Genomic DNA, 27,626 nt, shown 5'->3' with positions numbered 1-27,626 from the left:
AGATGATGCTGAGAAGTGGGACAGTGGAAGGGAAACGTAACAACCAAATACAATTAGTGACCTCTGACAGTCAAGCAAGTCAACTTGGGACAATCAGGAAAATTTGAATATGGACTGGACATTAGACAACATTAACACCCCTCCCTATTTTTAGCTGTTGGAAGTATTTGAAAACAAAAGCGAGACAAACTTAGTCAATAGAATCATTACCTTTTAAGGTATGCACAATTATATGGTGTTACTTTTATTTTGGCAAACACTAGTAACTACTAACATATACTATAATGTAGGGTTCACAAAGTTCTAGCTTGATCCATACTATGTACTGTCTGGTGAAGTTTTATCTTCTTTGAGTTCATCATTTCTCAACGTGTCTTTCAGCAACTGACCAGGAATCTTGGCAACTTCTTGCTCTGCTACAAATAAAACTTATTTATATGCAGACAGTGTAATGGTTTCTGTCACACTGTCTGGTCATATCTCTTTATCAAGTATCTGTATGTCTTTATCAAACTGTTCCTTATGGTTAATTGTATCCAAAGCCCTAGTCATAAATTCACTGGAATTTTCAGGATTTTTCTCACTCTGTAACATCTGGCATCACAGATTGCTTCTTAAAATTCTTACCTCTGTTGGTAATACACTCTCAACACTCTCCTTTACCTAGCTTGGTTAAGTCCTATTCATTATTTTTATTTTATTTTATTTTTTCAAGACAGGGTCTCACTATGTTGCCCAAGCTGATCTTGAACTCCTGGGCTCAAGGGATTCTCCTGTCTCAGCCTCCCAAAGTGCTAGATTACAGCTGTGAGTCACTGCACCTGGCCCTATTAGTTCTTGAAAACAAGTTGAGATGTGATTTCCCCAGAAGCCCTCCCTCGCAAGGACCTGACTGCCACCACCATTCTGTGTTACGCCCTGGGCTGGCCTCTACCACGTTCAAAACACTGTACCGTAACTATGTGCTTGTCTGTCTGCCTACTAGACATGAGCTTTTTTTGAGGGCTAAGGCTCTGTATTTTATTTCTGTCCACTTGGTGTTTAGAAGTACTTGAGACACAGAAAATGTTCTTTGAATTGATCAATGAATTTTACAATGATAAAGACGAGGAAACAGGCTCAAAGGAGTTAAGTAACTTGCTCAAGATTACACAGCTAGTAAGTTGTGAGCTAATAACTCCGACCACAGGTCTTCTAATTCTAAATTCCCCCAAATACCACTTTGTGTACCATCAACCATTTGTAAAGACTCTTCATTTACAATAGAAAAATTAACCTTTTCTGGGGTATTCACTGAGCTAGAAATATAGCAATGGACTAGGAAGGAATAATTTCATTCTGTGTTTAAGTGGAAGTAACAGGGGTTCTCGAGAAACAGAACTCTGGGCGATCTGTCCAGCCTCAGAGCCAGTGTTTTAAAGAAGTCCTGGAGCCTTAGGTCATATATGGGTAATCTAGAACAAGCATCTTCAATACACATGGTGTGTGAGAACCTTTTTGTTAAATGAATAAATGGAGAACAAAAATAAAACGAAAAATGTTGGTCAAAGGGGACAAAGTTTCAGTTAGGACCAGTAAGTTCTGGAGCTCTATCATATAGCATGGTGACTCTTTTTTTTTTTTTTTAATTTTTTTTTTTATTATACTTAAAGTTCTAGAGTACATGTGCATAACGTGCAGGTTTCTTACATATGTATACTTCTGCCATGTTGGTGTGCTGCACCCATCAACTCGTCAGCACCCATCAATTCGTCATTTATATCAGGTATAACTCCCAATGCAATCCCTCCCCCCTCCCCCCTCCCCATGATAGGCCCGGTGTGTGATGTTCCCCTTCCCGAGTCCAGGTGATGTCATCGTTCAGTTCCCACCTATGAGTGAGAACATGCGGTGTTTGGTTTTCTGTTCTTGTGATAGTTTGCTAAGAATGGTGGTTTCCAGCTGCATCCATGTCCCTACAAAGGATGCAAACTCATCCTTTTTTATGGCTGCATAATATTCCATGGTGTATATGTGCCACATTTTCTTAATCCAGTCTGTCACAGATGGACATTTGGCTTGATTCCAAGTCTTTGCTATTGTGAATAGTGCCGCAATAAAGCATGGTGACTCTTAATCACACTGTGGAGTAAACTTGAAAGAAAATTACTGTGACAAGGCCGGGCACGGTGGCTCACGCCTGTAATCCCAGCACTTCAGGAGGCTGAGGTGGGTGGATCACGAGGTCAGGAGTTCGAGACCAACCTGGTCAACATGGTGAAACTCCATCTCTACTAAAAATACAAAAATTAGTTGGGTGTGGTAGTGTGTGCCTGTAATCCCAGCTACTCAGGAGGCAGAGGCAGGAGAATCACTTGAACCCAGAAGGTGGAAGTTGCAGTGAGCCGAGATCGCGCCATTGCACTCCAGCCTGGATGACAGAGCAAGACTCTGTCTCAAAAAACAGCAGCAGCAACAACAACAACAAAAAAATACAAAGGAAATTGCTGTGACAGTAATTGCTGTGACAGTAGATGTTAAATGGTCTCACCACAAAAAGATAAGTGAGATGCTACTTACGTTAATTAGCTTGAGTTAATCATTTTACAATATAAACATATAGCAAAGTATCACACTGTACACTGAAAAATATATACAATTTTTATGTGTTAATTATATCTTAAAGCTGGGAAGAAAAACAACTCTAACTCCTGGTTTCACTGATAGGTCACAGGTGTTTTCAGTACCTTCAGTGATTCAAAAAAAAAATAAACTTATAAGGTTCTCTTTCCAAAGTATGTAACTATTTGGTTTTAACTAAAACACAAATAATATTAAATAAGATAAAAGAAATGAACAAACAAAAGAGCTCCCAAATCAACTTATTATGTATCAGCTTAGAAATTTAGTATAGCTCAAAAACAGAAAGTTATTCTCTTTCCTATTTAGGTGATATTGGTGACTATTTTCGAACTAAATTCCAATGGCTAAAAAACTATGTATATAAATTTATTTTCTTCTTATACACCACTAGTTGTTATGAAAAAAATGAGCCCCTTATAAAAATTACTTTAGGAGACATGATTATTGCTGAAATGAGAATAACCAAGGAAGTTTAAACTCCCCTAGACAGATATTTATGCAAAGTAAAAGCAAGCTAAATTGAACTACACTAAGATATATTAGCTTTCTTAGAAAAAAAATATATATAAAACCCTGGCCCAGCATTTTTTTCTTAAAATCAATTATATTTGCTAAATGAAAATAGAATATCTGTAAAATTAAAGGTCAACTTACTGACTGACTGATTGAGATAGAGTCTTGCTCTGTTGCCTAGGCTGGAGTGCAGTGGCACAATCATGGCTCACTGCAGCCTCCAGCTCCCAGGCCCAAGTGATCTTCCCATCTCATCCTCTCGAGTAGCTGAGACTACAGGTGTGCTCCACCACGCCTGGCTAATTTTTGGATTTTTAGTAGAGACGAGATTTTGCCATGTTGCCTAGGCTGGTCTCGAACTCCTGGGCTCAAGTGACCCACCCGTCTCCGCCTCTCCAAGTGCTGGGGTTGCAGGCATGAGCCACTGCGCTTAGTCAAAGGTCAAATTTTAACCACCACTAAGAGTATCAGTGAAAATCTCCTTATTTCAAAAATTATTTTAAAAATTAGAATGTCCAACTTGCTCAATAAAGATCAACTTACATAAGTAATGCAAAATGTATTACTAATACAATGAGATAGAGAAATGTTTTACTAATGTATTACATTTCCCAAGGTGTAAATCAGTCAAATAAACAGCAAGTATCATAGTTACTTGGATGAAATCTTCCTTGGGGAGGAGACAGAACATATTTCCTAATAAAGGTTTGGCAAACGATTTTCTTGTACCTTTCTAAGAAATATTAGCATATATACCCTTTCCTTCTGGTACAAAGGAAAAGTGATTCAATGAACTTGCCAAAGCATAGTTTAGTTAAAAAAAGAGAGAGAGAAAGAAAATTCAAGTGTTTGCTTTGGCTTACATCTTCAGGTAACTCCACACACAGTCCACAATAATTCAGGTATGAATCCCACTGTAAGTAAGTGGACCCCATTGTTCCAGAAAGAAGCAAAGGAAATTAGATTGTGACTAAAGTTTTTTAAAATTGGAAACTACTGAAAATTAAGTGGGACTTTCTGCAAAAAGCTTTACTATCTATTGCATTCACTCCAGTATCACAAGTAAAAATGAAATGGTTAGGTCTCCTTACGATGCTTTAATAATGAAATTGGCAAGGAGATCTGGCATATTTAGAGAACAAGTTTCTAAGTGTGTCTGACCCATCAAATCTGAGTTTCTAATAAATTTGCTAATGTAGTGGTTGGCTACAGAAATGTAATAAATCAGTATAAAGTCAGAACATTTCTTTAAAAGCAGAAAGATTATAAACAGTATAATTATAAAATACTATTAAAAAGTGCTATACTTTCATTTGAATTTCATTATTACTTGCTTTAATGGGGAAAAAGGTTGATGGAAGAGAAAAGGTTAAAAACTGTAATTGGGCCACAGAAAATCTGTTTCTAAATTAATATAAGCATCAGGTAAATTTCATTAAGTCAGATATAATTAAATGCATTTTACCTGTACACAGATAATGTAACCATGTAAGTTTCCTTCCACTGAAATGTTGGCTATAAAATAATTCAAACTGTAAAAACAAACAACAAAACACATTATTTTTAGCTACTATAACTTGCCTAGTTAATTAACACTATACTACAAAAGCAATAAAAACCATTCATATTAGAAAAGACATTATAGCCAATCTGATTTACCTCCTTCTTTTACAGAGGAGAAAGCATGTTCCTGTAGTCCCTAATCAAGGCTATACACGTTATTCCAGCTCTTTTAATTGACAACCTGTTCTAGAGTTCTCTCCACTAAACCACAGCACTACAAATTTGACTTTCTGAAATGACACAGTGATTATCATTTCTGAATAATATTAACATGGACTTTATAAATTCCACTTACTAACCAAACACAGCAACATACATATTTCACCATGAAAACAGAAACCCCATTTTCATTTCTAATCTCCCATTTGCCAACATATAGCTTCCACATTTGAATGACACAAATACGAAGTTTTAGAGTATGTCTCTGGATACTCTTTTGCTGATATTATTGTGAACAATTACATTTAAATTCTATTAATGTAGCCTTGAAATTTTAAACATTCCTCCCTGGACTGAATGTGTAATTACAGGACAAAAATACGGAGTTCCTTTTTCTTTAATAAAGAGCTAGTATACAACAAAAAGAGGAAAAATGATGCTGAATGTGAAAAAGATAAAAACTCAATTTTTTTACAAAACTAAAAAATAAACTGCATTATGCCAGTTCAGAATTCTGCATAAACTTTTAGCATGATGTACCATATATAACATACTTAAAGCTTTTATTTGTATATCAAACTTTACCTTTTGTACTTTAAAAAGGAAGTTCACAGAAAGCAGTCACCAATGACTGACCTGTCAGCTATGGTATGACCACTCCTTAACAGCAAAAGTTAATAGCTCCAGCCAAGAAAACGAGTCAATTCTTTCAGTAGTTACTCTAAGTTTGCCTAGTCCTGGGAAGCTGAAATCTGTTGAGCCTATTTTCCCTCTAATGGTGCAGCATCCTCCTCTACCAGCAGATCCACCAATCCCTTTGCAGGATGAATAGGAAATGACTAGCACCTGGAATACTTCAGATTGCCTGCTTAGTTCTAATCCAGACAAACAGCAAATTGAAATACATCATAAGGGGATTTCAGAAGTATGATCTGACTAATAATCCCGAGGGATATCAATAAAATTCAATCACTACTATATAATTCACAATTTATCTATAACACATTTACAATGAATCTCTGGACAAAAGCAAAATAAAAGTTTTTAAAAATCTTTCATTTTTTCTCAAAACACTTTTGGAAATGATAAATTCCAGCTTTAAAATGCTCATAATTTAAACTGCAAAACTGGCTTTAAAATGTATATTCCGGCCGGGCGCGGTGGCTCAAGCCTGTAATCCCAGCACTTTGGGAGGCCGAGACGGGCGGATCACGAGGTCAGGAGATCGAGACCATCCTGGCTAACACGGTGAAACCCCGTCTCTACTAAAAAAAAATACAAAAAACTAGCCGGGCGAGGTGGCGGGCGCCTGTAGTCCCAGCTACTCGGGAGGCTGAGGCAGGAGAATGGCGTAAACCCGGGAGGCGGAGCTTGCAGTGAGCTGAGATCCGGCCACTGGACTCCAGCCTGGGCGACAGAGCGAGACTCTGTCTCAAAAAAAAAATAAAACAAAATAAAATAAAATAAAATGTATATTCCATGCTCTAAAAACATGTTTTACCTCTTCAATACTAATATTTGGTAAAGTTTTATTGATGATAATATCAATATGCCAAAAGAAGATACTGACTCATACTTACATTTAAAATCTGACTATAAAGACTCTCATATCTATAGCTAGTCAAGAACAAACTCCAATAAATTCATCAATTCATCCGGCACTACAAAGACGAAAGTTATAAAACCTTCCTTGGTTATGTCATTAAAATAACTGTGTTAGCAAAGCTTATTAGTAAGAAATTAATGCCCTTTAAGGGCATTAATTAGATCTCAAAGAGCCTTAAAAATTCAATGAGTTTATTTACCTTTAATAGACAGCTACATTATTATACTCTACTTTAGATACTTCTTCTTTTTATTTTATTTTATTTTTTTTTTGAGATGGAGTCTCGCTCTATCGCCCAGGCTAGAGTGCAGCAACGCAATCTCGGCTCACTGCAACCTCCGCCTCCTGGGTTCAACTGATTCTCCTGCCTCAGCCTCCCGAGTAGCTGGGACTACAGGTGCATGCCACCACACTCAGCTAATTTTATGTATTTTTAGTAGAGATGGGGTTTCACTGTGTTAGCCAGGACGGTCTCAATCTCCTGACCTCGTGATCCGCCCACCTCGGCCTCCCAAAGTGCTGGGATTACAGGTGTGAGCCACCGCGCCCAGCTACTTTAAAAACTTCTTAATATTATTCAGGGTTGGCCTAGGTAAAAAAGAAATGTAACAATTAAGATTTATTGGCCTAAAGTATAAAAGAAATTATTTTTAACTACATCTTTAATTCTACAGTTTTGAGACACTTTGGTGTAAAATAAAGGTAATTCTTGATAAATAGTCATATTTAAGATTAAGATGTAAAAAAATGCACATCATCACTAAGGCAGGATGAATTAATTTACATGTGAAAACTGTACATTATTAAGTATACAAATGGATTTCAATCCTATGTGTCTGAAAACTTGAACTTTACTAGAAAAAAATAAAGGACAAACTCCCTCTACTGGTAATTGGAGACAATTCAAATGGAGAGAACAGTATTTTTGGAATCAGAATTTTATAGACAGAAAGAAACTCACTTCCTATTTGTAAATGGGGAAACTAAAACCTGATGAAGGCTATACATCAATAAAGTTTAAGGAGTTAAAAACTATAAATGGAAAATAATTATTTCAAGGAAAGAGGAAAGAAAAAAACTAAAGGAAAACTTCATTTCTGTCAGCTCCTATTCTCTCCCTTAATTTCAATCAGGGACACAGGATTTTTAAAAAGAAATGTAGAAGACTGCCAAGGCCAGGCATGGTGGCTCATGCCTGAAATCCCAGCACTTTGGGATGTATCCTTTCTGCAAAATTTGTAATAACCTTGGATTATAGTCTGCCTCATCCAATGAATGTCTGCACAAATGCTCTTCTTCATGGTTTCTAAAACAGTCTGTGCTACAATGTCTTTTCAGAGAAGATGTAAGAAGTCCTAATTTAGCCTCCTATTCTGAAAGTCTATCATGCTTGCCTTCCTGAAACCTACCTGACTGGTTACAGCACTCTCCTCTATTATTACCACTGTTGATCACTGTTACTACTTACTCTACCAGCAGTTACTTCACATATACTCACCTACATTACAGGACAGAAATAAAAAATATTACAAGAGTTGAATGAGGTATTTGGTCAAAATTCAAAAGGAAAACTGGTAAGTGATATTTTAAGTGTTGAATTCTAAGCTTTCTTCTGATATCAACATTTTTATAATTTAAAACTGCTTAATAGCAGATGACAGATTTATTCAGAATAAGAGACATGCTTTGACAAAGAACTGTATGACATTCTTAGCATTTTAGTTTTAATATTAGTAACTACAACAACTTACATTCTTCCCAAAGGGCAGACTGACTATAATTTGTGAATATATTTTTATCACATGAACCCTTAAGACTTTGAAAAAATATTAAAGGTGATACAATATGAAGACAATTATTAAAATTCCTTTAGTCTTCTAGTATATTTCCTGCAAACTTACCATCTGTACACTTTTTTCTAATTCCTGGGGAATTGCAAACGTAGATGAAGGAGCCTGAGTAAGAGGCCACGTACCAGCCTAGAAGGAAAAAATAAGCTAAATGGATCAACATCTAAATTGAAAGTAAATATTTATTAAATAATCTAAACATCTAAAACATTTTTTTCTTCCTCAAAATGCTGATAAAATCTGAGTATTTCTATTATGGCACATTTCATTCCAAATCAATAGGACTTTTTTTTTTTTCCCCCCTGAGATAGAGTCTCACTCCATTACCTAGGCTGCAATGCAGTGGCACCATCTCCGCTCACTGCAACCTCCGCCTCCGGGGGTTCAAGTGATTCTCCTGTCTCTGTCTCCCCAGTAACTGGGATTACAGGTACGCATCACCACGCCTGGCTAATTTTTGTATTTTTAGTGGAGATGAGTTTTCACTGTGTTGGCCAGGCTGGTCTGGAACTCCTGAGCTCAAGAGATCTGCCCGCTTTGGCCTCTCAAAGGCTACCACGCCCAGCCCAAATCAATAGGACTTTGGAAGCCACGATCTACTGACAGAATCAAACGTAATCAGGCATCCATTTATGAATCCTTTGTATCAAAGTCCTGAAATGATTAGTAAATGCTCATAGTAAAACACATATTCATACCTGTAGAACATATATTTGAAAACTAATTCCCAAATCTATTACTGTGTCTTGGTTTTTGATAAAATTGTTGAACTTATTGTTGAGATCAGCGCTGACACTCATATCTGTATACATCCGATGTAGCTTGCTGGTAAACTCATAACCACAGGCTTGCTATAAAAAAAGTTTTAGAAAATACATGACTTCAAAAGAAAAATAATAAGTCATACTGGTTAATAAGAATGTGTCAGTATTGCTAGGTCTTTGTTCAAATGTTCTTGCATGTACACTTATACCCAAGGACTAGTAATATATTCCTCATAAGTCAAAGCAACTAATCAAAACCTTTCAAACTTTCTTTCTTTTTAAAGGCATATTTTAAGTAAGTGAATAAAAACCACCTATCTAGGAACAATAAATCTCCCCGTAAACAAAAACTTTTTTATACATTCATCTCTTATTTCAGCACTGCAAAATGCCCCATTACTATACATAAGATACCTTATAAGGATTTTATGTTGTGTTTTGTTTTAAAGACATGGGGTCTCACTGTTGCCCATGCTGCAACACAGTGGCTATTCATTGGAGCCATCGTGGTGCACTACAACTTCGAACTCCTGGGCTCAAGCCATCCTCCTATCTCACTCTCCCAGTAGCTGGGACTACTGGCACATACCACAGCTGCTGGCTCTTATAAGGTTTACAGATAGTATCAAATGAAAGATTACATAAATGATTACTGGGAATACTCCAGCCAGTAGTCAACTGAAAAAGGTCTACTTAGGCATATTAGGCATATTTTTAGTAGCATCTACTGAGTGATGAAGAAAATTATTTCTTTAAAATTATTGAAAATTATAGGGGGCCGGGCGCGGTGGCTCAAGCCTGTAATCCCAGCACTTTGGGAGGCCGAGACGGGCGGATCACGAGGTCAGGAGATCGAGACCATCCTGGCTAATACAGTGAAACCCTGTCTCTACTTAAAAATACAAAAAACTAGCCGGGCCCGAGGCGGGAGCCTGTAGTCCCAGCTACTCAGGTGGCTGAGGCAGAAGAATGGCGTAAACCCGGGAGGCAGAGCTTGCAGTGAGCTGAGATCCGGCCACTGCACTCCAGCCTGGGTGGCAGAGCAAGACTCCGTCTCAAAAAAAAAAAAAAAAATTATTCAAAATTATGTTGTTACTAGGTCAGAAAATCTGAATCTCTAATCTTGAAATATAAAAAGCTCATTAACACTACTTTTTTTGGGGTAATTAATCTATTTAGAGGCAGGGTCTTGCTGTGTCACTCAGGATGGAGTGCAGTGGTGTGATCATGGCTCACAGCAGCCTCGATGTCCCAGGCTCCAGCAATCCTCCCACCTCAACCTCCTGAGTAACTGGGACTAGCCACCAAGCCCAGCTAACTTTTGTATTTTTGGTAGAGACGGGGTTTTGCCATGTTTCCCAGGCTGGTCTCGAACTACTGAGCTCAAACAATCTACCCGCCTTGGCCTCCCAAAGTGCTACTATTACAGGTGTGAGCCACCACACCTGGCCAACTCTTACTTTTAGAAATTAAAAACCAAGTTGTTTTTTTTTTCTTTTTTGTAGGTGACATAGCAACTGGGTGAAGTGGTGCACACCTGTTGTCCCAGCTGCTCAGGAGGCTGAGGCCGGAGGATCGTTTGAGCCCAGGAGTTAGAGTCCAGCCTGGGCAACATAGTGAGATCCTATCTCTTAAAAAAAAGAAAAAGGAAAAAAGGAGTGCATATTATATTCAAAATGTCTACTATGCAAGAAAAGTTACTGAATAATGCAAGAGAAATGAGAATCTGCTACCACTTATTGGTGTGCAAGCAAGCTGAAATGATGTAAAAATAAACTGAAATGGAATTGCACTCCAAAATTTGTACTTAAAGGAATATTTTAGGTGTATTCATTTAAAGTAGTAATAATCTTTTATCGTTAATACTGATTATCCTGTGAATCAGGAAAATATACATATTTTGTCCTTTTAATATAGTATTTGTATATCCCACTGTGTGAATATAAAAATATACATTTAACTGGATGAATTGTTTCCTGTTACTGCATACAATGCTGCAATGAACATCTTTACGTGCTTGTGAGTGAATTTCTAGGACAGTACCAGATTAAAGACTTACATTACCTTTAATTTGTTGATCATGGCTTCTTCAGAGTCCATAGACATGGATAACCCATGAATTAAACGTTTTGCCAGTATTCTTGCGTAGAACTGCATTTAAAAATATTTTAAAAGATCACTTCCTTTCTAATCATTTAGCATTCAGAAATAAAGTTGACCAAAACACAAACGAAACTTTTTTGTTCACAACATACCTTTTGAAAGACATCCTTGTCATCAATATATTTGAACACCGTGATGAAGCTCGTGAGCCTGTCTTCCACTTCATTCTCTGTCATCCCTTTCGCCGACTTCTTCAGTAAGTTGTCACAGTACTTAGCAAGCTCATGTAGAAATTGATAATAAATCTTACAAAGGTTGCTTCTGTATATATCATGCCTCAAAGGAGGCAAAGTGGTGATACAAGATAAGATCAGTGGACAGAGTTTTTACTGTTTTTTTAAGAGACTGGGTCTTGCTCTGTCGCCCAGGCTGGATTGCAGTGGACAACTTCATAGCTCACTGCAGCCTCACACTCCTAGGCTCAAAGGATCCTCCTGCCTCAGCCTCCCAAGCAGCTGGGACTACAGGCATGCACAACCACACCAGGCTTCTAAAGCTTTATATAATAATCATAAGTGTAAACTAAATAAAATACACATCATAAGGTAAATTTTTTAAAAGAACAAGTCAAATATCGAATCATCACTTATTGACCAATAAAGCAACTGATATGGGTAATATAAACTTTTTTTTTTTTTTTTTTGAGACGGAGTCTTGCTCTGCCGCCCAGGCTGGAGTGCAGTGGCCGGCTCTCAGCTCACTGCAAGCTCCGCCTCTCGGGTTCACGCCATTCTCCTGTCTCAGCCTCCCGAGTAGCTGGGACTACAGGCGCCCGCCTCGTCGCCCGGCTAGTTTTTTGTATTTTTTAGTAGAGACGGGGTTTCACCATATTAGCCAGGATGGTCTCGATCTCCTGACCTCGTGATCCGCCCGTCTCAGCCTCCCAAAGTGCTGGGATTACAGGCTTGAGCCACCGCGCCCGGCCGATATGGGTAATATAAACTTTTAAAAGAACACCTGGGTGAGTTTCGAGTGCTTTTATAATTTTTGACATTGAACAAGTACTTTAAAAAAAGTTACAAAAACCTTGTAAGCAAGTTTCCTTCAAAGGTTACCCAAACTCTATCATCAGATTTCCTTTAGATTTCAGATATAACAATCTACATGAAAAGTATTACAAATTATTTCAAAATAGACATACATTAAAACCCAAACTTTGTAAAATGATTATTTTTTAAGAAAAGACACACGGTATGTTGCATTCCTTACATAAATGCCAAACTATATACAATGTAGACAATTTTCCTTCCGTTTTTCTGAAAAATGCTACAAAAACAAAATTAATTTGATATTCTCAGTTTTCCTTTTCTAATACTGACTTTTCCTAAGATTACTTTTCAGCAAACACCAAACTTACCAGTTCAGGTGCTTTGCAAACAGACTTAGGTTCTCTGTAATTTACAACCGACGTAAGGGCCTACATAAAAAACAGGCCATAATTAACCACCAGCCATAGGGAAAAAGTACAGCTAGTTCAATATAGGCCATAATCTGTACATCCAAAATTACCCCGCCACATACAACACAGCATTGCCGGTAGTTCGTTAATATTTTCCCACCTAACACAGTAGACTCCTCTGACTTTATTCTCTAATTACAAAATATCTATACATCCTGTTGCTATTGCAAGATACTCTGTAACTCATTACCAAAATTTGAACAGATAAAATAACACTACTTAAAAAAAAAACTTACAATCTTGTAAGTAACTTTCCTTTAAAGTATACAAAAGTTCACCTAAAACATATCTATTCTCTTTTCAAATATTATTCAATATAGCCTAAGTATTATGGCCAAAGAAAAAAATCAGTACTAAAAATTGTAAAATTATGCATGTCTGTCCAGAAGATATCAGATTAAAAATTCCCCTTATATAGCATAATCATGGGAAATTCTACAAGCATTTAATTTACTATTCAGTTAATAATTTAAAAGTTATATTATTTCCATTTTGAATTTCATATTTAATCTCCATGTCTAGGTCAGAAATCTCATACCAGGAGTCTAATCCTGAAACTGCCTAAAGAATGACAGAGCTTTATCTACATATATAGTATATACGTATTTAAAACTTACCTTATCCAATGCACTCATGAAGTGCTGATCACCATTCAAAACAGTGTTGATAAGCTGAACAGATTTACCATGCACTTCCAAAACTGACTCCACAAATAGTGTCGGCATCTAAAAATATGAAATATAAGTACAAAACCACATTTTAAAAGGTTCAAGGATAAACTACTAGGTTTATTAGACTTGAGTAAATTTTTCCTCAAGGAAATTATGTTTTACACATGCACACTTCTCAGAAAGCGATTTTAAAAATTTAAAACTTTGGTGTTGAAAATAGCTGGTCAGCCGGGCATGGTGGCTCACGCCTATAATCCCAGCACTTTGGGAGGCTGAGGCAGGGGGATTGCCTGAGGTCAGGAGTTTGAGACCAGTCTGGCGAACATGGTGAAACCCTGTCTCTACTAAAAATACAAAAAAATTAGCCAGGCGTGGTGGCGTGCACCTGTAATCCCAGCTACTCGGGAAGCTGAGGCAGGGGAATTACTTGAACCAAGGAGGTGGAGGTTGCAGTGAGCAGAGATCGCACCACTGCATTCCAGTTTGGGCGACAGAGCAAGACTCCGTCTCAGAAAAAAAAAAAAAACAAAAACACACAAAAAAGAAAGAAAACAGCTTGTCATTCAACACAATAAGCTAATGTCATAGCCTGTCTAGTACCTGCCAGAAGAACCCAACAAAAGCATACTTTTCTACTGTGTTGGAATAACTTCAGGATAACAAGACCTGAACTACCAGGTCTATCACTTTCATAGAGGCTTATTATAAGCAAAGACTGCCTGCAAAGTCACTGAAGGCTGAGAGAGAGGATAGTTAAAAAGCCAGTAACCCTGAGAACAGAGACCCCTTGAACTCAGCAAGACAATCCCTCACATCTCAGAGAGAAGAAATACCTAATAGTGCAAAAGTGAGTTTTCCCTCTTAATGGAGATAACCGTGAAGAAATTACTACCTAAGACTTAACTAAGTCAGCTGGATTTGAGTCTACTACTAATGTATTCACTTATATTTCCATCTCCCAGCCTTTTTTTTTTTTTTTTTTTGATATGGAGTCTCGCTCTATCGCCCGGGCTGGAGTGCAGTGGCCGGATCTCAGCTCACTGCAAGCTCCGCCTCCCGGGTTCACGCCATTCTCCTGCCTCAGCCTCCGGAGTAGCTGGGACTACAGGCATCCGCCACCTCGCCCGGCTAGGTTTTTAGTATTTTTTAGTAGAGACGGGGTTTCACCTTGTTAGCCAGGATGGTCTCGATCTCCTGACCTCGTGATCCACCCGTCTCGGCCTCCCAAAGTGCTGGGATTACAGGCTTGAGCCACCGCGCCCGGCAATCTCCCAGCCTTGACACAAAATTCTATGCTTCCATGCCCCATGTCATTGGACATGGAATCTATAAACGTAATAACGTAAACTAGTAAGTTTGACAAATAATACAGAGTAATAAATCTGCATAATACAAACTAATAGTTCCACAAAAATAGAAAACTGTGGTAAAAGGAATTTGAAGAAATTAAAAAATAGAAAACTTACATATTATTGTGGCAGAACATAAAAACTAAAAATTATTACTTGCCAAAGACCAATCTGTCGCTAAGGTAACAGCCTCTAAAAAGTGCTCCTGAACAGTGACGGCTACACACATACACACAGATACTACCTTTTGTTTTTTTTTTTTTTTTTTTTTGAGACGGAGTCTCACTCTGTCGCCCAGGCTGGAGTGCAGTGGTGTGATCTTGGCTCACTGTAAGCTCCGTCTCCTGGGTTCACGCCATTCTCCTGCCTCAGCCTCCTGAGTAGCTGGGACTACAGGCGCCCGCCAACATGCCCGGCTAATTTTTTGTATTTTTAGTAGAGACGGAGTTTCACCGTGTTAGCCAGGATGGTGTCAATCTTCTGATCTCGTGATCCGCCCACCTTGGCCTCCCAAAGTGCTGGGATTACAGGCGTGACAGATACTATCTTACAGATTAAGGGCAAACAGCTCTACTTAAGAAGAGATAGTAACGCCGGGTGCGGTGGCGCAAGCCTGTAATCCCAGCACTTTGGGAGGCCGAGACGGGCGGATCACGAGGTCAGGAGATCGAGACCATCCTGGCTAACACGGTGAAACCCTGTCTCTACTAAAAAATACAAAAAACTAGCCGGGCGAGGTGGCGGGCGCCTGTAGTTCCAGCTACTGGGGAGGCTGAGGCAGGAGAATGGCGTAAATCCGGGAGGCGGAGCTTGCAGTGAGCTGAGATCCGGTCACTGCACTCCAGCCTGGACGACAGAGCGAGACTCCGTCTCAAAAAAAAAAAAAAAAGAAAAAGAAAAAGAAGAGATAGTAACATTTGAAGTTACGTCTCTCTTGTTCATCAACCGTCACCAGTAATAACAAGATTTGGTGATGGGAAAGATAAACTGTTACAGTCACCTGATTGGCAAAGTACTCAAGGAAGATGAGTATTAGGGATACGAGGGTTATTGTTTTGGGTATTTGGGGCAGCAAGCATATACTTACAGAAGATTATTTTAACCTAAATTTGCTTCCTAGACAACCAGATTCACAGAATATGGAAAGGAGGAAAATTACAAGTTGTCTATATTACCACTGATTAATACTACTACCATGACAACAAATTATGTTATCAATGCCAATTACACAAAAACACAGTTACTTAGAAATGGCAAGCTTATTTTTCTGTGAAAAGTTAACAACTGTTCAACGGACACCTCCGTATGGCTAAGCAGCAGCCTATCTCATCAATAGCTTTCTAATAATTTGATAATGCCAAAATGAGTCCAACAAGCTCTAGGTTTAAAATAATTGAATAAAGACATTTATTTTGTGGCATGGTAAGACTTTTTCTTTCATCTTTCAAAACAGTAAAGTCAAAGGAAAGACCCCACGATGGATCTGATTAGGAGGAAAACACTGCAGTTCCCCACACAACTCACGTTTTCCTGAGTAAGATTGCTGGTTGCTCGAAGGCCCTCATCATGGATGTGGTTTTGTAGCTCCTGAATCATATGAGGTAAACCAGTGGACACAGCATGGAGTAAGACGTACATATTTGCCATGTCTGAGAGGAAAAAGACATCTGAGGATTAACTCCTAAATATTTTCATTTATTAGGTAATATATGGATCCAAGTGCAGGAATACAATATATGGGTCCAAGTGCAGAGTACCCAGAGAAAAGTCCCCCATGCCCACCTCCCAGCCACCCAAGCCCCTCTCCCCACAGCAAAGGGATGTGGTTATTTAACATCTTCCCAAAGATATTTTGTGCAAATTCAAGTGAATACATATATTCTTCCCTTTGCCCCTTTTAATACAGTGTACTGTATTTTGTATATTATTTGTAGCTTCAGAACACATTTTAACTTAGTAGTCTTTTCCTATCAGTACACAAAGCATTTCTATGTATTTTACAGCTGCACAGTACTCCATTATGTGGATATATTATAATTTCTTAACAACTGATGGAAATTCAGGTGGTTTCCAGTCTCTTGATATTGCAATGTTGCAATCAATAATCTTATACATGAGCAAGAATATATGCAATATAAATTCCCAAAAGTGAGGTTACTGTGTCAAAGTTTAATCTTGTAGACAGATCCTTCTAACCACAGCTGCCAACAGCAGAGAGTTCCTTTGCCAACAATGTGTTACCAAACGTTTTGATCTCTAACACTGGGAGGTAAATAATGATCTCTGTGTAGTAGGTTTTATTTTAAATGTTTTATTAAAGCATCATACATACACAGAAAAGTATACAAACCTAAGTGTGTATCTTACTGAATTATTACAAGTGAATACACAACACACCCATGTAATCACACGCAGGATAAGAAATAGGCATTACCTACACCCAGGAGTCCCCTTCACGCCTCCTTCCAATCACACACTCTTGCTCCTCTGCAAAGGTAACCACTGCTGTGACTTCTAAATCACAGATGAGTTTGAACTATATACAAAAATGGGATCACACAATTCTTTCACATCTGGCTTCTTGTGTTCAACAAAATGTGTATAAGGATCATCTATGTTGTTGTACCAGGCTTTAATTTGTTCATTTCCACTCCTCTATAATATTCCATTGTACGAATATACTGTACTATTCTATAGTTACTGGACATTTGAGCTGTTCCAGTTTACGGAGCTATTACAAATACTAATGATATGAACATTCCTGTAAGTCTTCTGTACATATGTCCAGGCACTGGCGGTCAGAAGGTACGGTGGGGTGGTTATACGTTTAGGAGTAGAACTGCTGGATCATAAAATATACATAATATATCCCACTTAGCAGTCAATGCCAGTTTCCCAAAGTAGTTGCATCAATTTATACTCTCACTTCAGTGTTCAAAAAGCTCCTGCTGCTTCACATTTCTTTTTATGTTTATTGGCCATCTGGGTATCTTCTATTCTGCAGTGTCTGTTTTTTGGCCATTTTAGATTTTGGATATAAATCTTTACTACTGCAGCTACATTACCCTATAAGTGTCTTCTGATGATCCAGTGGTTTTAATGGCTTTTTTTTTTTTTTGAGACAGGGTCTCACTCTGTCACCCAGGCTGGAGTGCTCTGGCAGGATATCAGCTCACTGCAACCACCACCTTCCAGGCATGAGTGATCGTCCCACCTCAGTCTCCCAAGTAGATGGGACCACAGGTGCACACCACCCCACCTGGCTAATGCTTGTATTTTTTTGGAGAGATGGGATATTGTCATGTTGCCCAGGCTGGTCTTGAACTCCTGAGCTCAAGCAGTCTTCCTCCCTCTTAATGGCCTTTTAATAATCCAAAGTTTTTCATTTTAATGTAGTTCACTGGATCAATTGTTTCTTTGTGGTTTGGGCTTTTTGTGTCCTATTTAAAATATCTTTCCCTATCTCAAGGTTATGAAGATATTCTCCGATATTATCTTCTAAAAGTATTATTTTTTTACCTTGTACATTTAGATAAAAACTCTAGTGAATTGATTTTGTATATGGTATCTGACGTAGTGATCAAATTTCATTTTCTTCCGAAATGGATATCCAATTGACTGAGCAATGTGTGTCGAAAAGACCATCTTTTACCTGGTGCTCTGCAGCGCCACCTTGGTCTTACATCAAGTGGCCACATATGCGTGGGTTGTTTCTGGGGTCTCTTATTTTATTGGGATATCTGTCTGTCCTTGTACCAATGCCTCACTGTCTTAACTACTATAGGTTTTACAATAAGTCTTGCTGGCCATTAAAGTCTTTCCATCATACTCTTCAAGACAGTGACTTTTGGAATTAAAATAAAATTGTGTTTTGACTACATTGTCCTGGGTCTACGAAATCAATGTTGCTTTAAAAAACACAGGGCTGGGCGCGGTGGCTCACGTCTATAATCCCAGCACTTTGGGAGGCGGAGGCGGGCGGATCACGAGCTCAGGAGTTTGAGACCAGCCTGGCCAACAGAGTGAAGTCCCATCTTTACTAAAAATACAAAAATTAGCCAGGGGTGGGGGCAGGCGCCTGTATTCCCAGCTACTCTGGAGTCTGAGGCAGGAGACTCTCTTGAACCCGGGAGGTAGAGGTTACAGTGAGCCAAGATCGCACCACTGTGCTCCAGCCTGGGTGACAGGGCAGGACTCCATCTCAAGAAGAAAAAAAAACAAAAACAAAAAACCTGATTAATGGCCAGGCACGGTGACTCACACCTGTAATCCCAGCACTTTGGGAGGCCGGGGCAAGTGGATCATCTGAGGTCAGGAGCTTGAGACCAGGAGGCCAACACGGTGAAACGCTATCTCTACTAAAAATACAAAAATTAGCCAGGTGTGATGGCACGCACCTGCAATCCCAGCTACTCGGGAGCCTGAGGCAGAATTGCTTGAACCGGGGAGGCAGGGGTTGCAGTGAGCCAAAACTGTGCCATTACACTCCAGCCTAGGTGACAGAGCGAGACTCCATCTCAAAAAAATAAATTAATTAAATAAAACATACATATTTATTATCTTTCCTCCTTATAAAATTAATGCATGTTTTTTGTTTTTTTAAAAAATCAGAGAGGCTGGGCGCGGTGGCTCAAGCCTGTAATTCCAGCACTTTGGGAGACTAAGGCAGGCAGATCACGAGGTCAGGAGTTTGAGACCAGCCTGACCAACATGGTGAAACCCTGTCTCTACTAAAAATACAAAAAAATTAGCCAGGTGTGGTGATGCGCGCCTGTAATCCCAGCTACTCAGGAGTCTGAGGCAGGAGAATCACTTGAATCCAGGAGGCAGAAGTTGCAGTGAGCCAAGATCGCACCACTGCACTCCAGCCTGGGTGACAGAGTGAGACTCTGTCTCAAAAATAAAATAAAATAAAATCAGATATTGCTATTTTTCAGGTTATATAAATGATTACTTTTGTTATATAATATTTGTATTTCCTTTTTATAGTCTTTGTCTTTATTACTACTGTTTATCAGGAATTCTAAATGTATTTAGGAAATTAGCTCTTGTAATATATAAAAATGTATAAACACAATTTCCCACTTTTTCTTCTGATTTTAGAACACTCTTTGAAAACACTTGCCCAAAATAGTCTTTCAAAATAAAGTATTAATAATCTGTCAAAGTTTATTTAAAATATTTTAAAGACTGTTACTAAAACATGCATTAAACCAACGGTGACTAGAAGATGATCTAAAAGGTGGATGTGTAATTTAATTTCTACTCACATATTTGGTAGAAACTTACCATTTTTTTTTCTCTTGTCGAATGATATTATGACATTCTGCATGTAAAAACTGTAAGTGGTCTGCTACCATTCGTTGCTGACATTCATGAATCACTTTAGTATATGAACTTGGATGTAGGTATTTTCGACATCGAATTTCTTCATCTTTTAGTCTACCTAGAACCTACAGAAATATATTCTTACAGTCATGAACACAAAGTTTTACTATGAGGAAAAATCTGTAATATCAGCAAGTAACTCGGCCAAATTTTAATGGCTGAATTAAACATGGCAAAGGTAATAAGGGTTACACAAGCAATTTAGACCCACATTCCATAAATCATTTCAAATTTTTATTTAAGCTAGGACCTGTCATCTACATTCCACCAGTCTTATAAGCAAGAACTAAAGTTAAAGAGTCTGCATTTTGTCTTCATTTACCTACACCATCATCCAATTACATGGACAACATAACATGTAACAGGAAAAGTGGGTACAGATGATTAAAAATCAGAACAGGTGATCTCTGTATGAATAACTATCAAATTAAAAAATAAATTATATTGAGATCAAGTAGATGAATCTAATTATTTTACGTTGGTTTCTCTTCTTGTAAATGGAACTGTATGTACATGATAGTTAACTATCATATTAAAGATTTCATTAAAATTTTTGAAAGTAGGGGCCAGACACGGTGGCTCACACCAGTAATCCCAGCACTTTGGGAGGCCAAGACAGGTGGATCACCTGAGGTCAGGAGTATAAGACCAGCATGGCCAATATGGCGAAACACTGTCTCTACTAAAAATATAAAAATTAGCTGGGCATGCCTGTAATCCCAGGTCCTCAGGAGGCCGGGGCAGGAGAATCACTTCATCCCGGGAGGCGGAGGTTGCAGTGAGCCGAGATTGCGCCACTGCACTCCAGCCTGTGTGACAGAGAGAGATGCTGTCTCAAAAAAATAAAAATAAGGCCAGGTAAGGTGGCTCATGCCTGTAATCCCAGCACTTTGGGAGGCCGAGGCAGGCAGATCACATGAGGTCAGGAGTTTGAGACCAACCTGGTCAACATGGTGAAACCCCGTCTCTACAAAAATACAAAAAATCAGCCAGGCGTGGTGGCAGGTGCCTGTAGTACCCAGCTACTCGGGAGGCTGAGGCAGGAAAACTGCTTGAACCCGGGAGGAGGAGGTTGCAGTGAGCCGACATCGCGCCCCTGCACTCTAGCCTAGGCAATAAGAGCAAGGTTCTGTCTCAAAAAAATAAATAAATAAAAATAAAAATAAAAATAAAAATAAAAATGTTGAAAGTAAATACACATTTAGTCATAGTTAAGGGTGTCAATCAAGACTCATTAAAGTTTATCCTACATAAAGCGCTGAGCTACAAATAACACTGTTTAATATTAACAAGAACTAGCCAATAAGGAAAATAACCAAAGAATTTGACTAATTTCTATCTCAAGACAAAATAACAATATATACACAGACAAATGCACAGGCTTGGAAACGCTCTGTAACATGAAACTGTGTAATTAGAGTTTCTGAAATTAAGTGTTCCCGGGAAACTACATACACCTGGCACTTTGGAGAGTGCTGCTGAGTTGGCCTGGGCACAAGGAGTGAAAATCATTCCTGGAAAGCATACCAGAAATTTTCAATAAAAATGAAGCTCTAGACAGCAGGGTCCCACAGTCCTATCTTTCTTATTGTGTGACCCTTTGAAGCCAGGAGTTCAGGGCAAAGTCATAGACTCAGGTTGGGCAAGAAGGGGTCTAGAGCAGCGGTCCCTAATCTTTTAGCCACCAGGGACAGGCTTAGTGGAAGATATTTTTTCCACAGACGGAGTGGGGGCGGCATTGTTGGGGGCAGGTGGCTTCCAGATGAAGTATTCCACCTCAGATCCTCAGTTATTAGATTCTTCTAAAGAGCACACAACCTAGACCCCTCGCATGCAGAGTTCACAATAGGGTTCACGCTCCTGTGAGAATCTATGAGAATCTAATGCTGCTGCTGTGACAGGAGGCAGAGCTCAGGCGGTAGGTAATGCTCACACAGTGGCTGCTGACTCCCTGCTGTGCGGCCAGGTTCCTAACAGGCCACAGGTCAGTACTGGTCCTCCCCGGTTCCTAACAGGCCACAGGTCAGTACTAGTCCTCAGCCTGGGGGTCGGGGACCCCTCGTCTAGAGGACAAAAGTGTTCACCACATATCACATCAGCTAAGAAAGGCACTTTGGTTAACAATAAATCCTTTAAGGGCTATTTTTATAACAAATCAAAAGGATTAAGCCTATTAGTCATTCAGAGCATACTACAGTGACTTTAACCTGCTCGCTAAAATTATGCAACAGGAATTACAGTGGGTCTGAGAGAGGTGAAAGAGGATGAAAGAAGGAAAACATAAAACAATGATAACTTAGGGGAGAGAGGTGCATATCAAGAGAAACGTAGACAAAGTTGGACTGCCCCAGTGCAGGGCTTCAAACAGCTGTAAACCCACTAGGGGAAAGAAAGGCCAAAGCTAGAGGAATGCAGCAAGGGAGGCAGGAAGGCTGCACTGACTCATCTCCCAATTAACTAAATGGAGAACAAAGTCCAGGATTTTGCCCTTGAAGCTAATATGGTCCAACATTATTTCCTGAAATGAGCTTTTCTTTTTCTTTCTTTTTTTGTCAGACAGGATCTCGCTCTGTTGCCCAGGCAGGGGGGCAGTGGTACAATCTTGGTTCACTGCAACTTACTCCTCTCGGGCTCAAGTGATCTTCCCACTTCAGCCTCCCAAGAGCTAGGACTAGATGACCACACCACCATGCGTGGCTAGTTTTTTAACTTTTTGTAGAGATGTGGTTTTGCCACGTTGCCCAGGCTTGTCTTGAACTCCTGGACTCATGTAATCTGCCCGCCTCAGCCTCCCAAAGTGCTGCGATTACAGGTCTGAGCCACTGTGCCCGGCCTGAAATAAGCTTTTCTAATAAACACTCTTTTCCAAACATAATTTATTCCAATGCCCCTCCCTCCCTTTTAACATCTTGAGATGTAATTTACATATTATATAATCCACCCATTTAAAGTGTGAAATTCAATGGTTTTGGTATATTACATTATCAGTAATATATTATCAGTAATACAGTAAAGCTGATAATATTACATTATCAGCTTTAAATTGTGGTAAAAACATAGATAATAAAATTTACATTAGCCATTTTTACATGGGCAATTCAGTGGCATTAAATAACGCTCACTGTGTTGTGCAACCACCCCCATTGTCTGCTTCCAAATATTTTTCATTACCCCCTCAGAAACCTTACAACCATTAAGTAACAAATCCCCACATCCTCCTCCCCTGATAACCTCTCATCTACTTCCTGTCCTTCTGAATTTGTCTGTTCTAGATATTTCCTATAAATTGAACCACAGAATATTTGCTTCTTTGTGTCTGGTTTTTTTCACTTAGCATAACATTTTCACGGTTCATTCATGTTGTGTCAAGTATCATAACTTCAATTCTTTTTTAAGACTGTGTGGTATTGTGATATACATGTACATTGGTTTTCATCTGTGGTTCCTGGTTCATAACTCCCTTAGTCCTAGTTACAGTCTTTAGTTATAATGTTGAGTGTGTTGAGTCTCAGGAAACAGAATTTCTCTCCTACTCTCCTTTCACCTGCCTCAAGGCAGGACTCTAATCTTGCCCTACCTTTCTGACCGTGGGTCATAAGACCCTCCCCAGAGAAAGCCCCACCCTGTACGCTGGGGGAAACACTACTGACATCATGAAGCTTCCACAAAAATCGAAGAAGACTCGGTTTCACAGGGACAGAAGCTCCTGCACTCGGGGATGATTTCAGATCTTGCCCTATGTATCTCCTCAAGTGGTTGTTTAATTATATCCTTTGAAATATCCTTCTTAATAAACTAGTAAACACTGAGTGTTTCCCTAAGTTCCGTAAGCTGCTCTAGCAAATTAATGGAACCCAAAGAGTGTATTGTAGGACCTCAACTTGAAAGCCAGTCAGTCAGTAGTCTGGAGGCCCAGCCTTGTGACTGATGTCTGGGGGTGTGCAGGGCAGTCTTGGAGACTCAGTCCCCAATCTGTGCGATCGGCCACTATCTCAAGTAGATGGTGTTAGAGTTGAACTGGAGGACACCTGGCTGGTATCTGCTGCTTGGTGTGTGGGAGAAAAGAGCCACAACTTTGTTTACAGAAGCCTTCTGTGCTGATGATCGTTGCTGTGATGTCAGAGCAGAAGAAAAAACATGGTTTGAGAGTTTTTCACTACACTGGATGAATAATATTCCAAAGGACGTATGTATCACATTTTGCTTATCCTTTCAACTTCAGACAGACATCTGGGCTACTGCCAGCACTTGCCAGTGGCATCTTTTTGAGAGCCAGATACAGCAAAGTGTATGTATCACAGATAATCTGTGTGCGATTCTTAGGGCTGGATCTAGAGATTTCAACAAGAGTCTAAGGTGCAATAAGGGCTAAGAGCTTAGAACCACTGATCTAGTATAACCTGAACTTAATCGATGGGGGTAAAGTTCCAGATAATTTGCTCAGGGGACAGAGCTAATTAGTAACAAAAGCAGGAAGAGAGTCAAACAACTAAGACCTTTAGATCTGGGCTTTGTGGACGACAGAACAGTGTATCGGTAAGCACTGATGCTTTGTAACTTGTGGCCTACAGATGTAGGAGGACAGCTCATCCACTTACACGACTTGACCTTTCCTGGCTACATAAACTAACACAAATCATCCAAAATAAAATGCCTGAAATACAACACTGCAGATAAAAAAAAACATGGCTAGAAATTCTAATATAGCTTATATATGGTGATTTAATTTGTATGACCATTTTTTTTCTTCTACTACTGAGAAAATATAAATGGAATTTAACATATGATAACCAATATGTACTGGTTTAGTGATCAATTAAAATTTCTTGGCTGCGTGCAATGGCTCACTTCTATAATCCCAGCACTTTGGGAGGCTGAGGCAGGAAGACTGCTTGAGTTGAGGAGTTCTGAGACCAGCCTGGGAAACATAGCGAGACCCCATCTCTATAACAAATTTTAAAAGTTGCTGGGCATGGTGGTGTGTGCCTGTAGTCCCAGCTACTTGGTAGGCTGAGACAGGAGGACCACTTGAATCTGGGAGCCATGATCAAGCCACTGCACTCTAGTCGGGGCATCAGAGCAAGACCATGTCTCCAAAACAAACAAACAAAAAAACCACCTCATGTGGGGTTGTCTCTCAGCTTTCCAAGAACTTAACAGACCAAAAGAGTGACTTATCCAAATGTCATTCTAGACATTACTATATTTTCCCTATTTTTCCTCTCATTTTAAATGAAGAAAAAAACCTCAACACAGAGCTTCTGCACTTATCCTATTCTCTAAACAAACCACTAAGCATGAAATCCAGTTTATTATTCTGCCAAGAATGTGCATATATATTAATCCAGGCAGTTAGGATTTATCAAAAAGCATCAATTATGATGAAAACTGGAAGGGTACTGTTTTCTCAGGAAAATGTTACAACAAGAGCAATGACTTAACAACGATATTGTATAATAACTATAACTCAGAGTTAATGATTAAATAAACAATCTTTTTCCACCAAAAAACCCCCCAAAAACTAAGAACGATGTTAAATAAAACCAGGCCAGATACAAAAATAGATAAACATATTTAATATGTTTTATTTCTTACCTTTTCCATATACTGTGAGCAGTTTGATTCTTGTAATAAATTTGAAGCTTCTTGTTTATAATACTCTCCTGTTTCAGTCAGAAAGGGAGACTCAAAGATTTCCTGATAAAACTGAATAAATCAATTACATCATATTAGAAGAAATTAGAGCAAGCAGTTTAAAAAATTAACAGTCTAATTATTTATATTTTTAAAGGAGGCTGTTTACCTTTAAGGGGAATTTTTTCTTATACTGTTCAACATGAACAAAGGAGTTAATAACCCCATGGATTACTTTCTGGTTTGGGTCTTCTCCACCACGATCACTAAAACAAGGCATAACACAAAATATTCTTGAGAATATAAATTATCTATGGAAGTATACCAAAGTATGCCAAAATATGGCTCCTTATTTCATTGGTCTAATCACAGTGTAAAGAACTATAAAAATACATTAGATGTCATTTCGAGAAATAAAAGGAAAACTGATTGTAAAGTTCAAGATACTATGCCAGTACTAAGATGACACTTCTTTAATTTTAACAAAGTAGATACGAGCCCATCAATTCAAAACTTTAATACTGGTGGTTAAGAATGCTTGAATTTCACTCACTACAAACTACAATGTCTTAATCGTATTAAGACATGTAGGTGAATGTTAGATTTTCTAATTAAAGGAATATGAAATAGAGCCAGGCACCGTGGCTCATGCCTGTAATCACAACACTTTGGGAGGCCAAGGTGGGAAGATCCCTTGAGTCCTGAGTTTATGAGCAGTCTGGGCAACACAGCGAGACCTCATTTGGAAAAAAAAATTAGCCATGCATGGTGGCACGCACCTGTGGTCCCAGCTACTCTGGAGGCTGAGGTGGGAGGATCCCTTGAGTCCTGAGTTTGAGACTAGCCTGGGCAACATAGGAGACCCCATACAAAAAAAAATCCACAAAAAAAACCAACTTAGCCTTGCATGGTGGCACATGCCTGTGGTCCCAGCTACTCTGGAGGCTGAGGTAGGAGGATCCTTTGAGCCCAGGAGGAGTTGAGGCTACAGTGAGCCATGATTGCACCACCGTACTTCAGCCTGGGTGACAGAGTAAGAGCCTGTCTCAAAAATTTTTTTAAAAAGAAAAATAAAATAGAAAAAAAAAGTTTGTTTAAAGCCACAGTAAAATAATCTAGCCTAAATTGGGATTTTTTTGACTCTAGTACCAATGCTCAAATCAAACCATTATGTTTTATCTCACTACACGCACTCTTCCAACCTACTTTAAAATAATTTCTTCTTTGCATTAATGTCACAAAGAGAGCAACAGAAAACACATTATCATCATTCCCTAGTAAGAGCTTCTTGCTCTTTATATAGGATGTAGGAATTTTCTATCATTTAAGAAAGCATCAAGGAAAAGCATCCAGGCAATCACCTTTACATACTAGAGTCCTTCCCTGCCTCTGAAGCCCTCTAGTCCTCTTTGATTCTTCCTTTAATTATTCTGATGCTCTGGGAAACTTTTTTTGGACATGAATTAATATGGCTACAGTAATTCTGTCATTCATAGGGAATCCTGATATCCTGATATTGCTGATTAGTTCATATAATAAGGTCACACATGTGAGCTCATTTCCATGGCTTGGGTCACATGTGTGACCTTACATAAGCCCACATTCAATCTGGTGTAATACTGAGCTGAACTGTTTTCTCATGTTCTGCTTGTGGTGGAAGAACAGATACTTTGGAGGACATACTGGCAAAACTCTAAGTGTACATACTCTATGACCCCAAGCAAACATCTGCATACGTGCACAACAGAAACAAGACTGGTGTTAGTGGAAAAACTGGAAGGAACCTAATATACGCCACTAGGAGAAGAGTTTAATAAAGTGAGGTAGGCCTCACTAGTTTAAGCCTAAGTTCATTCTGGTAAAGTTTAAAAAGCTAACTGGTCGG

The 27,626-nt window shown here is 38.9% G+C and overlaps 1 protein-coding gene across 1 annotated transcript in view; it reads right to left on the bottom strand.

Annotated features, from left to right (window-relative positions):
* The window catches only part of CUL2 (cullin 2), a 38,945-nt gene extending 11,523 nt beyond the window's left edge, over positions 1-27,422 (bottom strand). Inside the window, exons 1-13 of the mRNA XM_033208898.1 lie at positions 27,362-27,422; positions 26,521-26,542; positions 25,911-26,007; positions 25,703-25,813; positions 20,014-20,172; positions 16,244-16,372; positions 13,317-13,424; positions 12,598-12,657; positions 11,333-11,461; positions 11,142-11,228; positions 9,012-9,164; positions 8,365-8,442; positions 4,601-4,667 (exon numbers count right to left, since the gene is read on the bottom strand). Coding sequence (XP_033064789.1) covers positions 4,601-4,667; positions 8,365-8,442; positions 9,012-9,164; positions 11,142-11,228; positions 11,333-11,461; positions 12,598-12,657; positions 13,317-13,424; positions 16,244-16,372; positions 20,014-20,172; positions 25,703-25,813; positions 25,911-26,007; positions 26,521-26,542; positions 27,362-27,422 — 1,261 coding nt within the window. The remainder of the gene's footprint in view (positions 1-4,600; positions 4,668-8,364; positions 8,443-9,011; positions 9,165-11,141; positions 11,229-11,332; positions 11,462-12,597; positions 12,658-13,316; positions 13,425-16,243; positions 16,373-20,013; positions 20,173-25,702; positions 25,814-25,910; positions 26,008-26,520; positions 26,543-27,361) is intronic.
* Positions 27,423-27,626: the final 204 nt, after the last annotated feature.

The sequence above is a fragment of the Trachypithecus francoisi genome, unplaced genomic scaffold, assembly GCF_009764315.1.
Source record: "Trachypithecus francoisi isolate TF-2019V2 unplaced genomic scaffold, Tfra_2.0 Lachesis_group9, whole genome shotgun sequence".
Classification (NCBI taxonomy): Eukaryota; Metazoa; Chordata; class Mammalia; order Primates; family Cercopithecidae; genus Trachypithecus; species Trachypithecus francoisi.
The sequence above is the reverse complement of the archived record's forward strand: the minus strand, read 5'-3'. Positions and strand labels throughout refer to the sequence as shown.